The sequence below is a fragment of the Haliotis cracherodii genome, unplaced genomic scaffold, assembly GCF_022045235.1.
Source record: "Haliotis cracherodii isolate W230 unplaced genomic scaffold, xgHalCrac1.p SCAF_8, whole genome shotgun sequence".
NCBI lineage: Eukaryota > Metazoa > Mollusca > Gastropoda > Lepetellida > Haliotidae > Haliotis > Haliotis cracherodii.
The window spans coordinates 1,402,484-1,416,990 of record NW_027266341.1 but is presented as its reverse complement, the minus strand read 5'-3'; the positions used below and the strand labels follow the sequence as shown (position 1 = coordinate 1,416,990).

At 46.7% G+C, this 14,507-nt stretch overlaps 1 protein-coding gene across 2 annotated transcripts in view; it reads left to right on the top strand.

The window, feature by feature from the left end:
* Positions 1 to 236: 236 nt before the first annotated feature.
* Positions 237 to 14,507, top strand: part of LOC139449360 (glutaredoxin domain-containing cysteine-rich protein CG31559-like) — a 57,561-nt gene continuing 43,290 nt past the window's right edge. For both annotated transcript variants that reach the window (XM_071230697.1, XM_071230696.1), the window contains exon 1: positions 237 to 876. In XM_071230697.1, the coding sequence (XP_071086798.1) occupies positions 508 to 876 (369 nt within the window). In that variant the 5' untranslated portion in view covers positions 237 to 507. The remainder of the gene's footprint in view (positions 877 to 14,507) is intronic.

Here is a 14,507-nt window from a genome sequence, read left to right as displayed (position 1 = left end):
GTCTTCAAAAACACGGAGGAATTCAGACAGGTCGCACATTTCGTCCCCCGGTTTGCTGTAGAGAACGCGCAAATAAAGAAAAAAATGCGATTGTGGCTCCGGGGGTATTTGAGCAACGTCGCCAGTAAAATCGATAGGTGAGCGTTTGTTTCGCACCTCGTGATAGATACTCCCTACACGGCGAAACACTGCTTGTTTTCATGACGTCAGTCACGTGACCCAGGTAGACTCGTGGCTCGTGAGTTGAATGTGTGTTGTGAGTGAAAGGTTGGGAAAGTCTGACAGTCGGGCAGACCACGCCCCTCTCAACAGCTGGGTGTCCGTTAGTCTAACCGTGACACCGGTACGAGCTGTGTGACAGAGACAATCACATCGTCGTCGACACACCGCCAGAGACAAGGGGAACGATTGTGTCGGATGTAGTAGCGGTTTGGTGAGGTGCCATGAATCATTGATAATTCTCTTGGAATAGGATAATCTCTGTTTTACGGCGTGCGTTAATGGGCGATGTCCCGAGTGCTTAATCAACAGTCCGAGCAAGCCATGCGCGGGCCGCTTGAGATGTGTAACGGGGTGGAGCCCCACCCCCCAAGTGTAGGGCCCCGGGGGTTAGAGCAACATCGACCACCACAGTTCCACTCGGAGATAATGGGTAAAGCCGCGTCCGCCATAGAAAGAAGACTAAATGATGGGGAGTTTAGGTTGACAAATGGGAGAAAATTGGACTCGGATCCGATTTTCGCCGGCAGGAGGAATGTACGTGATCCTTCCACCCTCCAAGAGCGCCAGATCGTCAGCCCCCGGGGCACCGTCAGAGGATACCGTAATAGAGTCAGGGCCGGGATCGCTACCTTCCTCGACCCCATCAGTGATAAGGTGAGCTAACAATTGCCACTATGCGAGGACACCTTGTTCTGGGGTTGGTCTTTTACTAAAAGTACATTTTCATTTTCAGGAGATTTACTTTGAGATCTTTACGCTGTTTCTTTTTTCAGATATCATAATATTTTTGAGATTATCATTTCGAGATGTGTGTTGTTTGTTTTTATGTATTGTCTGATTCGTACAGATCGTTTGCGTTAGAATTTATTTATATAATTCATTGACATTGATTCGTTTAGTTAATTGACATTTTGTATAATTCATCGTTTCGTATTATTTCATTTTATCGGTCGAAGTTAAAACACGTGATTATATATTTATAATTAATTCATTTACGTCAAAACAGATTTGTATGGTTCTGCGTCGTTAAAACTTTTGTATAGGTAATGGCGTTAAACTTGTTGTGTTTAATTAATTGACGTTAAACATATTTCGTATAATTTATTGACGTTAAAACTGATTCGTATGACGCCTTGACGTCATTCCTGTTTCTTATAATTCACTGACGTTCGACAGTTTTGAATAATGCACCGAAGTATAATAAGTGATTCGCGTAGATCATTTTCAGACTGTTTATACAGTTTATCTTAATTTAAAATGTTTCAATTATATCATAGAGGTTATAACTGTTCGTTATATCATAGACGTTATAACTGTTCGTACAGTTCCATAAAAGCTGCTTCATCTAGTTCACCGACGTTTGACTTTATATTGATGCTGTGGTCGTGTTCCGGGTTCTCATTGGTCTCATTGCCATGTCGCCTTCAGGCCGACTGTGTTGGTTCTGCGTCTAGACCTTCTGGTAATGTACGGAATCCCTTCACTCTCATGCAGGGTAAAACATTGCAGCATACTTGTAGGTGACAAGAATTGACTTACAGAGCAGGAATAACTCTCCACCGTGTACTCACAAAGTCTTAGAAAACACGGCAGACATACCGGGTGTAGCTGATAGGTATTTATTTAACCATTCATGTCAATGGAACACCATCCGCTGGAGGGGGGCTTGGGGGTGGGGTAGGGGGTGGGGAACCTGACGGGGTGTTGGGGGGGGGGGGTGGGGGGGGGGGGTCTGCGTAAGAGGAGACGTTTCAATAGTCTTTAATAAGTAATGAAAGACCAGTGTTATTGCCGTGTGACGACAGCGATATTAACTCCCAGGTAGGTGCCCCGGGGAACGTGCTAGGGGCACCTGTGCATGTGATAAGCACCACGAGACGTGCCTCCATTACGTGACCGCGTGTGAGATGTTCACTTAACTGTCCTGCACCAGCGCCACCTGTCCATGTTTCTTTCATTGTATCTGGTTCATGATTTCAATGGAATGCGAGGCTCTTCGAATGTATCTCTATGTAGTATAAAGACTCAACGCACCCACGTTCCCACCCTAATGCAACAACAACCTTCCCACCCAGGCCTTGCAAGCCTACACACTTTCTCATCTGGGTATACACATATTGAGGTCGCTGATTGACGTGCGTCTCTTCACCCTAGGACAGATCAACACCAATATCATCTCTATTGATCACTGATCCATATGTCGCTGATTTATTGATTTATTGAACGGCAAGGCCCGAAAGGTCAGCATTAAATGAAACGTTTGTTTATGGGCCGTTTGACACTTATACCTCGTGCAGCACATGTCACCCATATATCGGACAAGACGATGGACCTTCACAATGACGTGGATCGTCCGCCACGAAGGCACCTGGATGGACGTAGGCTATATACAAGTATTGCAAAGAATATATATCTTTATATACACCATTTGATATATTTGTAAGCCAGGGGAAATTAAAATGTAAGCAATCATATTGCAGTATTTATTTTTCTTAAGCACTCATAACGCTGCTAAACACAAACACAAGTAGGCCAAAGCAACATATCTAAAACAGAGATATCATGAAATATCCTTACCACGTTCTGTATATAACACATGTTAAGTATAAAACCGTTTGATTATTGTGATCAAACCCAGATATCCTCATAAAATATAAACTGTCAATGCAAGAGAATAACCATTTAGATTATGCCCCGAAACAGATTCCGTGTGGCGTAAATGACAAAATAGCTGTAAACATTAAATGAATTGGCAACTGACAATCTGTCAGGACACCAGGTGTTCGCAAAGTGGTTGAAGGAAATGTAACAAGCCAACAACAACATGGAACCAACTCATCAGCGATATGTTGACACTGACTGGCGGGTCAACCTGTAAGTGACAAAAGATCATGTAACATTTAACAGACGATTGAAAGAAGGACACACTAAAGTACTTTTTATAAAGTTATTTATTTTATTTTATTTTTGTAACGATTTCAAAGTATAAGCACTTGCTTTTTGTGCTACGTGGTAGCTACGCCACTGTACGCATGCTTTCTCTGACTGACTTAGACTAACCAGGGCGTGGCTGCTGCAGCGTGAATCGTGTATGCCCGTCTGTGATACCACGGCACCCCGTGAGTCCGCTGACTTTCTAGAGTCATGTCCGTCTCTTCTCAGGAAGACGACAACACTGTTTTCTGAGTTCCACTATCTCCCGGGATTAGCCAGGGGGTCAAACGATCGGGTGGAAATACAATGTATACCCATTGTAATAAATAAAGAAACAGCCATGTGTGTGGCATATATGACGTACCCGTACATACCCGGATGTGTTTTCGGCACCTAATGACTCGCTACTGTTATCTCTGTTTCGTGTTAGTAGTGAGTTAGTTGGGTTTAACGCAGTATTCCAGTTATATCACGGTGTGTCAGCTTCGTGTGGGAGGAAAGCCCGAAGTGATGCAGGTCTTAGACGTTTACCACATTGGTGTAGCCCACGAGCACGGGTATGGTGCTGACAAACCTAGAAACATAATCGGGGCAAACCGGGCGCGCCCAAAGGACAGAACAGGGAAGCGACCTGTTCTACATTGCGATTTCTGCGAGTCCCACAGATAACATCCTTACTTTGTCAGCTTGCTGACGGAGTTAACCTCTTTGGTCACGTGGACAAGGCGTCCGACCTCTGATCAGAAGGTCCGTGGTTCGAATCCCATCACGGGACTCGGAAATTTTATGGCCGCTACATTGGCGCCCAACGTGGGGCTGAGCACGTTAATATCAAATTTGAGCAAAATAAGCCTCAGTACCCTACTATGCGGCCCGGGGCGTGCCTTCTGTTGACGGGGGAGTATGTAGCAGGGCGTGGAGTCATCCCACAGATGACATCCTTACCTTGTCAGCTTGCTGACGGGGTTAACCTCTTTGGTCATGTGGACAAGGCGTCCGACCTCTGATCAGAAGGTCCGTGGTTCGAATCCCATCACGGGACTCGGAAATTTTATGGCCGCTACACGATCATAGTGCCACAACCATTTTAAATTCATGTTAAGTATAGCTGAGGTCAGAACAGGGAAGCGATCCGTTTTACATAGCGACCTCAGTGAGATATTTTAAGTGTATGTTAAGTATAGCTGAGGTCAGAACCAGGAAGCGACCCATTCTACAAACCGGTCTTAGCGCTACAATTATGTAAGTGCATGTTAAGACAAGTCCGCTCTTTGGAACGAATCACTTCCTGATCACATTCATAGCCAACTTGGAATGTAATAAACATGTGTTGGGGACAACGTCTCGAGGGTTGTATCTGAGGGTAACAACAAACACAGCGTGGCTTTGAAGATCAAATACCCCACACCTTCGTACAGGGCTGATCACATACCCCACACCTTCGTACAGGGCTGATCACATACCCCACACCTTCGTACAGGGCTGATCACATACCCCACACCTTCGTACAGGGCTGATCACATACCCCACACCTTCGTACAGGGCTGATCACATACCCCACACCTTCGTACAGGGCTGATCAAATACCCCACACCTTCGTACAGGGCTGATCACATACCCCACTCCTTCGTACAGGGCTGATCACATACCCCACACCTTCGTACAGGGCTGATCACATACCCCACACCTTCGTACAGGGCTGATCACATACCCCACACCTTCGTACAGGGCTGATCACATACCCCACACCTTCGTACAGGGCTGATCACATACCCCACACCTTCGTACAGGGCTGATCACATACCCCACACCTTCGTACAGGGCTGATCAAATACCCCACACCTTCGTACAGGGCTGATCACATACCCCACTCCTTCGTACAGGGCTGATCACATACCCCACACCTTCGTACAGGGCTGATCACATACCCCACACCTTCGTACAGGGCTGATCACATACCCCACACCTTCGTACAGGGCTGATCACATACCCCACACCTTCGTACAGGGCTGATCACATACCCCACACCTTCGTACAGGGCTGATCACATACCCCACACCTTCGAACAGGGCTGATCAAATACCCCACACCTTCGTACAGGGCTGATCACATACCCCACACCTTCGTACAGGGCTGATCACATACCCCACACCTTCGTACAGGGCTGATCACATACCCCACACCTTCGTACAGGGCTGATCACATACCCCACACCTTCGTACAGGGCTGATCACATACCCCACACCTTCGTACAGGGCTGATCACATACCCCACACCTTCGTACAGGGCTGATCACATACCCCACACCTTCGTACAGGGCTGATCACATACCCCACACCTTCGTACAGGGCTGATCACTCTGGTGGATATACGCCAGGAACATGGTGATAACATGACTCACTGTCAGCTATTAAGATTATCGTTCATCTAATAATCCCAAGGTCGGAACTTTGAAAAGCGCTTCAAATATAGTAAATTTTGATTTCGTGTGAGAGTCGGAATATATACAGTGTCCTGTTCGTGGCGCCACTGCAACATCAGGGGGGCTGAGGTCGGAGTCTTGATCCTTCTGTTTGTAGCGTGGAATGACTTTCAGAAGGAAACACCTTTCCCTCACTTACTCATCCACTCACTTGAACACCCGACCACCCACCCACCCGCTCTCAGCAGCGTATCCAACATCCTATAATAACTGCAATGAATCACTCACTCACTCATGCACCTGTACATAATATTGGCCTGATTTCGATAAATGAGAAAGGCATTGCCGATCAGTTGCCGAAACAGTTGCTATAGGAACACTGTATGTTCCTCCAGATGACGACATGCAGAAGAACCCACAGAAAGGCTGCCGAGTAGATTCACCTTGGTACAATCACCCGATATGTCATGACGTAATCGGCTTGTGTATTTTCAATATAAATGTGTCACTTTGTAAAGCAACACAAATGTGTTTTGACAGAAAAGGAATACAGGATACGGTTTATAAAACAGTCTATTTTATATGGAAATGTGTAGTTAGCTGAGCGCGATTTTCCCCCGAGGTATGTGGTTTGGTTACTGTGTTTTCACAATATACGTCACCGTTTAGTCCAAGGACAGTCGGCTGAAATCTAGGTATTGCGTTCACTAACGTCTCTCTGCATCACGGGGGCTGCGGTGCGGGGGAATCAATGAAGTTTGTAGTGTGCAGTGTGTTTGTGATGACAACTCTCTTGGTAGTTCCTGATTACCCGTAATGACACGCCCAATGTGCAGAGCGGTGTTTGTCCAGGGTACAGTCACCGCCCCACTACAAGGCGCCTCCCCTGTCCAGAGTACAGTCACCGCCCCACTACAAGGCGCGTCCCCTGTCCAGAGTACAGTCACCGCCCCTCTACAAGGCGCCTCCCCTGTCCAGAGTACAGTCACCGCCCCACTACAAGGCGCATCCCCTGTCCAGAGTACAGTCACCGCCCCACTACAAGGCGCGTCCCCTGTCCAGGGTACAGTCACCGCCCCACTACAAGGCGCGTCCCCTGTCCAGGATACAGTCACCGCCCCACTACAAGGCGCATCCCCTGTCCAGGGTACAGTCACCGCCCCACTACAAGGCGCGTCCCCTGTCCAGGGTACAGTCATCGCCCCACTACAAGGCGCGTCCCCTGTCCAGGGTACAGTCACCGCCCCACTACAAGGCGCGTCCCCTGTCCAGGATACAGTCACCGCCCCACTACAAGGCGCGTCCCCTGTCCAGAGTACAGTCACTGCCCCACTACAAGGCGCGTCCCCTGTCCAGGATACAGTCACCGCCCCACTACAAGGCGCGTCCCCTGTCCAGGGTACAGTCACCGCCCCGATACAAGGGGCATCCCCTGGAGCGGACTGCCCGCAGCCGTGTGGCAACTCTTGGCAACGGGTGTCGACAGAACTGAACGTGTCATTTGTAGATGGCCCTGGCTGACGGGAGCCTTGGTTTAATCAGAACAACACTACCATCAGATATACTCACACGCATTTGTCATTGAAGCCACTTCCGGCGCCAGTTACCCCGATGTCAGTTGTTATCTTTGCGATTTCTAAGGATTAGAAATTCAGTTAAATTTCCTGAAGTTTAGTCTACTCCATCTAATACGTCTACTCCATCTAATACGTCTACTCTCTCCATCTACTACGTCTACTCTCTCCATCTACTACGTCTACTCTCTCCATCTACTACATGCGTATCAATCACCCATTACATCTGCTTCAGTTGACCGCATCCGTGGTGTTGTTGATAGAGCGTCTGCCCGGAAAGCGAAAGGTCGGGGGTTCGATCCCCTGTCCGCTCCATACCAAAAGACGTTAAAGGATGGCACTTGTTGTTACCCTGCCTGGAACTCGCCATCAAGAGGATAAAACAAAGACAGGTCAGCTCGGAGTCAGTAAAGGGGTATCCATGTTAAACTACGGCATGGTATCTCAGTGGGCTTGCACTATAAAACCGGCATTAGTCCGGACTAGTACAATTAGCCACATATATGCACGTCACTATCAAGTGCTGCAGTCTTGAACGTGACGTTACCCTCATTTCACCTCACCTCCTCTAAGCAACAGCTTCAGCTACAGCTAGTAAACTTTTTTTCCGCTTTTTCGCAGTGTTTGAAAAACGTTACATAAGGGTAATCAATATATCCTCTCTGCTGTGGTTGTTACACCCAGTACTATATAATCCGACATTTGTATCTGTTCCTTGTGTTAATGGCTGTTTGATATTGATTAAATCTAGTTACGGACGCTGGATGTGTAGGAGAAACAGCACTGTCGAGTGATGTAATTCATCTCCCTCACCTCCTGTACGCCTGACGTAAATCTGTGATTTGTGTTGACCAGCTGTGTAGTGCACAGTATGACGTGTTTTGATGAGCAGCGACGTCACACCATAACGCGTGTTATGACGAGCTGTGGCGTCACAGTATGACGTGTTATGACGAGGGGCGACGTCACACTATGACGCGTGTTATGACGAGGGACGACGTCACACTATGACGCGTGTTATGACGAGCGGCGACGTCACAGTATGGCATGATATGAGCGGCAACGTCAAACTGACGTGTTATGATGAACGGTGACGTCACACTATGACGTATGTTATGGCGCACGGTGACGTCACTGTATGATGTGTTATGACGAGCGGCGACGTCACAGTATGACGCGTTATGACGGGCGGCGACGTCACAATATTACGTGTTATGACGGGCTGCGACGTCACAATATTACGTGTTTTGTGACGAACAGCCACGAATTCCCCCGTCACAGAGCTACGAATCACTATGGTGTATCACCGTTATGTGGGATGAAGCTCAATTTGTCCAAACCCTCACCACGGTATGGTACTGTGACAGCAAGGATCACCCGCGTGTCGACACTGAGGTTCGAACCCAGGACCAGAACTTCCCACAGCGAGCAGACCCTGCTGGCCAATAAGAACCGTGTGTAGATGCATGTATCACTTTGTACTGAAACGTGTAACTACACAATGATGCTGACAGTTGCAATGAGATGCGATCATGTACATCACTTCATCCCAACATCATGTACACACGTGCCAGTTTAGAGTGTATTGACTTGTTGAGTGTTGGAGGGCCAGAACATTGTACACCAACACAAGGCAATCTTATCAATCGTTAATAATCGATTACGGGTAATCGATATCCGATATACGCGATGGATTTTACAATAATCGTAACCATATTTGGACTTGTGGAGGGTGTACGGTGTTTAGTGCAGGTGGGTTATGAGGTCAGTTGGGCATTGTGAGTATGTCTATTGGTTATATCTCGTCTACCTTCCTGGCGATATGAAACATTTGTAAGTGAGTGAGTGAGATGGGTTTAACGCCGTTTTTAGTATTATTCCAGTTATGTCCCTGCGTGTCAGCTCAATGTGGGAGGAAAGCCTAAAGTGATACGGTTCACAGACGTTTATCACTATTGGGGACCCACGAGCACCGGTATGGTGCTGGCAGACCTAGAAACATAATCAGGGCGAACCGGGATTCGAACCCACGATCTGATTCTCTCATGACCAAGGGACGTAACTCTGCATGGCGAATTGCGGCGCCTATCATTGGATGTGTATCTGGGTAGCTAGTGTTGGCTTTTAGGTTGGGATTTAACCCGACGGTGACAAGATTGCAGTTCTAACATTGTGTGAGACATGAGGACATGAGTTCTCCATTACCATCTTGACCTCTGTCCGGTTAGTGACCCTGCATGTTGATCTTTAATGACATTGCGCCAGACTTAGACAATACTGCCCACCTGGTCAATATGGACTATACTGACCACCTATAGTGGACTATGTCCTATACTAACCAGGTGATCAATATGGACAATATTTTCCTCCCTCCGTCCAAGCAGTAGCGGTCAATACGACGGACGCACAACCTACATCGCCGTCAACTTTGCCGATACGAGAGAACACCCGAGCAATTAGCGGAGAATTAACACATATTTGGTCCCCGTTCAATTATATTAGCGTTTGGCGTGAGCCAAGGAAATGGACTTGTCGTGTCAGACTGCTGTATGCTACGCGGTCGGTACAGAGCCCATCAGATTACGCCCGTTATTGTCGGCCTCCATTGGTAATAATTATATGATTTAGAAATCACCCGTATTTAGCCCCTGTTTGCTGTGTAATAGCCTCGACGTTATTTGTTAGAATTCAGAATCTATATAATCTAAAAATAGTTCACGGAATTGGTTTATTTATCCCCGTTCTTTTTGAACTGTAAAGGATATACGGCATTCCAGGTCAATAGCTAAACAACCAGTAGATATTTGTTTACCGTCGCTCCAGATCAGCTGTGGAGACCTAATGCATTGTGGACACTCTGCAGGGGAATCTGTATGTTTTTGCAGGAGTTTCGTTCAAAGAAATACAAATTGTCCAAATGCCTTTCTCCTGCCCAATATGTCCCTTGCATTCATTAGTCAGACCAGTGCATTCAACATATCGTCTGCCTAAATAACCCTTTAGCCTCGATTATCCAGTGGATATGTCCACTGCAAATAAACTACAATGGATAATCGTGGTTGTGACCCCATAAATCCATGGTATATTTAGTGTTGTAAACTCACATCCGTCACACTGGCTAAATATTTTTTTATGGAACTGCCTGAGGTGTCGTTAAATACCTGCGTAAGAGCCGAGTTATAACTTCATATATCGACATGGACATGACGTCATCAGTGTTGCTGTTGGTTAATGTGTCTCGTATGTACATGAAGTACGTCACTGTCTCTCAGATAAGGATGAAATGTTTACGTTAAAACACTGCTCCAACACACGCTGTATCATAAAACGAGTGCAAGATTTCCCAGAAAGGCGGAAACGTCAAAACCTCAAGAAACATCTTTCACGGGACATCAAAAACATATGCAAAACAATGGGATTATGTATGTATACACCGAGATGCCAGCGACGCTCGACGTTTATATCTCGGCTACACGGAAATAGGCTCCCGGGGAAACACGTGTCCATTATATACCTGTACCGTCAGTTCCCCTTTACGAAAGTTGACGACTTTTTACGAAACGCCGCCGGAGATTCCCACGGTTATTTCCGACTGTTGACGCGGTTTTATGTTTATTTTCCTACATACTTTAAAGTGGCAAAACTTTCAAACTTGCAGTGCTCGGTCCACACACGGACTGTTGGCTAGTTACCGCCGTGACGAGCCCGCCATTCCTTCTACCAGGCTGGTGTAGGTTCAGGATTAGCCATTGTTTCCTGGCGATAAATAAGTAATAACAGCGACCTTGGTCAAACCCTCGTCTGCACGGCCTTTCTGTTAAATACAGCAGGACAGAGTTGTACACAGATGCTATACCAGTTGTGAGAGTGTTGTACACAGATGCTATACCAGTTGTGAGAGTGTTGTACACAGATGCTATACCAGTTGTGAGAGTGTTGTACACAGATGCTATACCAGTTGTGAGAGTCTTGTACACAGATGCTATACCAGTTGTGAGAGTGTTGTACACAGATGCTTTACCAGTTGTGAGAGTGTTGTACACAGATGCTATACCAGTTGTGAGAGTGTTGTACACAGATGCTATACCAGTTGTGAGAGTGTTGTACACAGATGCTATACCAGTTGTGAGAGTCTTGTACACAGATGCTATACCAGTTGTGAGAGTGTTGTACACAGATGCTATACCAGTTGTGAGAGTGTTGTATACAGATGCTATACACTGCTCGGGAGAGTGTTGTACACAAATGCTATACACTGCTCGGGAGAGTGTTGTATGCAAATATTATACACTTGGTATATCTATCAACGCCACACGTCCGATAAAATAAACATGTATTTACTGTTAAGTTTCAACATTTTCATCAACAGCTACCTGTTTGTCTGACATGAGAGAGTGTCTGGGGGTGCAGGGCGTGTGTCTGTGTACCTCATGGACAGGACATACTAAACACTGACAGCCTGCACTGACTGCCCCTGTGGGGTAAGAATCCCCCCCCCCCCCCCCCCCCCCCCCCCCCCCCCAAGGTCACCCACTCCCACAGAAGACCCGTGAAGATCCGGGGTAGAATAGGTCTTCAGCAACCCATGCCGGGATCTGGTAATCCGGCTCGCTGCCTTGGTTGATGGGTGTCATCGTATCCCAATTGCGTGGATCGATGCTCATGATGTCAATCACTGGATTGTCTGGTCAAGACTCGATAATTTACAGACCGCCGTCATATAGCTGGAATATTGCTGAGTGCGGCGTTAAACAACAAATGAACAAACAGTCGTTGACAGTAATTGACGGAAAGAATTAGACGTGCACAAGTCTCTAAGTCAATACTTATTGGTTTAAGTCATAATTTCTAGGTTATGTAAGTAATACGAACAAATTGTCCCTATAAGAGACTTACTGTCCACATATCTAGCCTTTTAGGAGGAAAAAAAATGTACACATCCATGGGCTTTGCCTTCTGTATCGCCTTGGAGCAAGGCTAGGCTAGAGTCACCACATCAACAATACCGACAACAACGACTCCGACATTCCTACAGGGCACCCTGTGTACCCAGGTACACGCACGGCTGTCTCAAACATGATGGACACATCGACCATGCTTTGTGAGCAGGGGCAGAGTTGTCAACGTGGCGTGAAAGAGCACGTGGAGTGCTCGACCAGGTTGGTAAATTGTCCAGTACCGAAATAAACCTCGAGGACATTGTGCGAAGAATTGGAATGACTTTCTTCGCCATATAAACCGTGGCGCCCTTGTGATATTGTTCCATAAAACCCAGTGTAGAAACTCATAACGGGGAAGAAATATGTAAACAATATGTTTACTGACACAGTAACACTGTATATCTGTGTCAAGATGAGGTTTGGAATGTGGATCTGCGCCATTCCACACTGTCATGCTATGGTCGCCTATACGATTTGTTTATTTGTGTATGCTTGTCGTAAGAGCCGACTAACGGGATCGGGTGGACAGGCTTGCTGACTAGGTAGATGCATGTCATCGTATCTCATTTGTTTGTTTGTTGTTTAACGCCGTATTTATCAATATTCCAGCTTTATGACGACGTCTGTAAGTAATCCAGTCTGAACCACACAATCCAGTGATTGATATCATGAGCATCGATCCACACAACTGTGGTACGATGACCTGCATCGACCAAGTCACCGAGCCTGACCACCCTATCCCGTTAGTCGCCTCTTTCGACAAGCATAGTCGCCTTGTACGTCAAACATGGGTTGCTGAAGACCTATTCTACCCCGGATCTTCACGGGTCCACCATTACCAGGCATGCTGGGCAGAGATGGAAAACAGTTCGGAAATTGAATTATTTCAAATGATGACAAATTGAATGAATTGAATTGATGACACCCTTCCGACATCCATTAATTTGGATTTCGACAGATATGGACCACGTAGGACAGGAAGTATACATTGAATTTGTCTACATCGATGACAATCATATACCAAACCGTAGTTTCGACTTCAGGAGTCGGGAGTCGGCAGTGTGTCGTGGTTACCTGGGTAGATATGCTTATTGCCGACTACTCGGGGACACTTTCTGTGTTCAAATCCTTGACTCGCCCAATCGTGTTTCTTGGTTTGCCGGCACCATGCCAGTACTCGTGGGTCTCTGGTTTACGTATTGGACCTTCGTCTTAAAAGATTTCCTTCCATATGAAGGACCCGGCGTTCACTCACTCACTCACTCACAAAACAGACTCGGCTTATCAAGGAGAGTGACTGAACTCGGACACATTCCATTCGTCACATTGCAGCAAAATCAAAGTCGAGGGACTGACACGATCACAAATTACATATTACCTACAGTGTATTATTAACGATGTAATGCCGACAGTGCAATATTTACAAGCAGGGTGTGTTCCTGCTGGGAAACAGTTGCATGCCACCACGAGCACATACTGAAGTGGGCAGACATGCGGCCTAGAGTGGAGCGTGCAACCTATGTGATCACATTGGGCTTACCCGGGGATCCAAGTGTCTTTAGACGCCTCGGTATCGCCCCAAGCCGGTTTAATATACGACACACAAAACAGGTTATCTTGACGTATACTTTAAGATATCGAAAACTGCATTTTCGTGCACTTGGACCAGGTTGTAATTACCTACCTGTACAGGTGTAACGGGTGTACAGGTGTAAAGGGTGTACAGGTGTACAGGTGTAGAGGGTGTACAGGTGTAAAGGGTGTACAGGTGTAAAGGGTGTAGAGGGTGTACAGGTGTAAAGGGTGTACAGGTGTAAAGGGTGTACAGGTGTAAAGGGTGTACAGGTGTAACGGGTGTACAGGTGTAACGGGTGTAAAGGGTGTACAGGTGTAACGGGTGTACAGGTGTAAAGGGTGTACAGGTGTAACGGGTGTACAGGTGTAAAGGGTGTACAGGTGTAACGGGTGTACAGGTGTAACGGGTGTACAGGTGTAACGGGTGTACAGGTGTAACGAGCGACGCGGTGCTGTTTCGGTTGAAGTCCCTTACCCTCATCACCTTCTCACTCTCAATCCGTTGTAATAGTTATGCAGTATTTATTTTAATTTAAGATTTGGTATATCTTCAACTGTCTTCGCAACCGAATGGTAATTCCATGGTAGAATTGTTCCCTTCATCGTAGCCCATGCTTGTCTCTCTATTAGGAGTTTTGGGGAAAACATGTCAAGGTAGCCAATGATTGCCTCTCTGTGGACGCTCACTCACTCACTCACTCACCCACTTTGGTGTCTAGGTTCCTAGGTCCAGGTGTCTAGGTCTAAGCGTCTAGGTTCCTAGGTCCAGGTGTCTAGGTCTAAGCGTCTAGGTGTGGAAAGGTCAGACAATTAATGACCAATGTTGTGCTAATTTGCTTA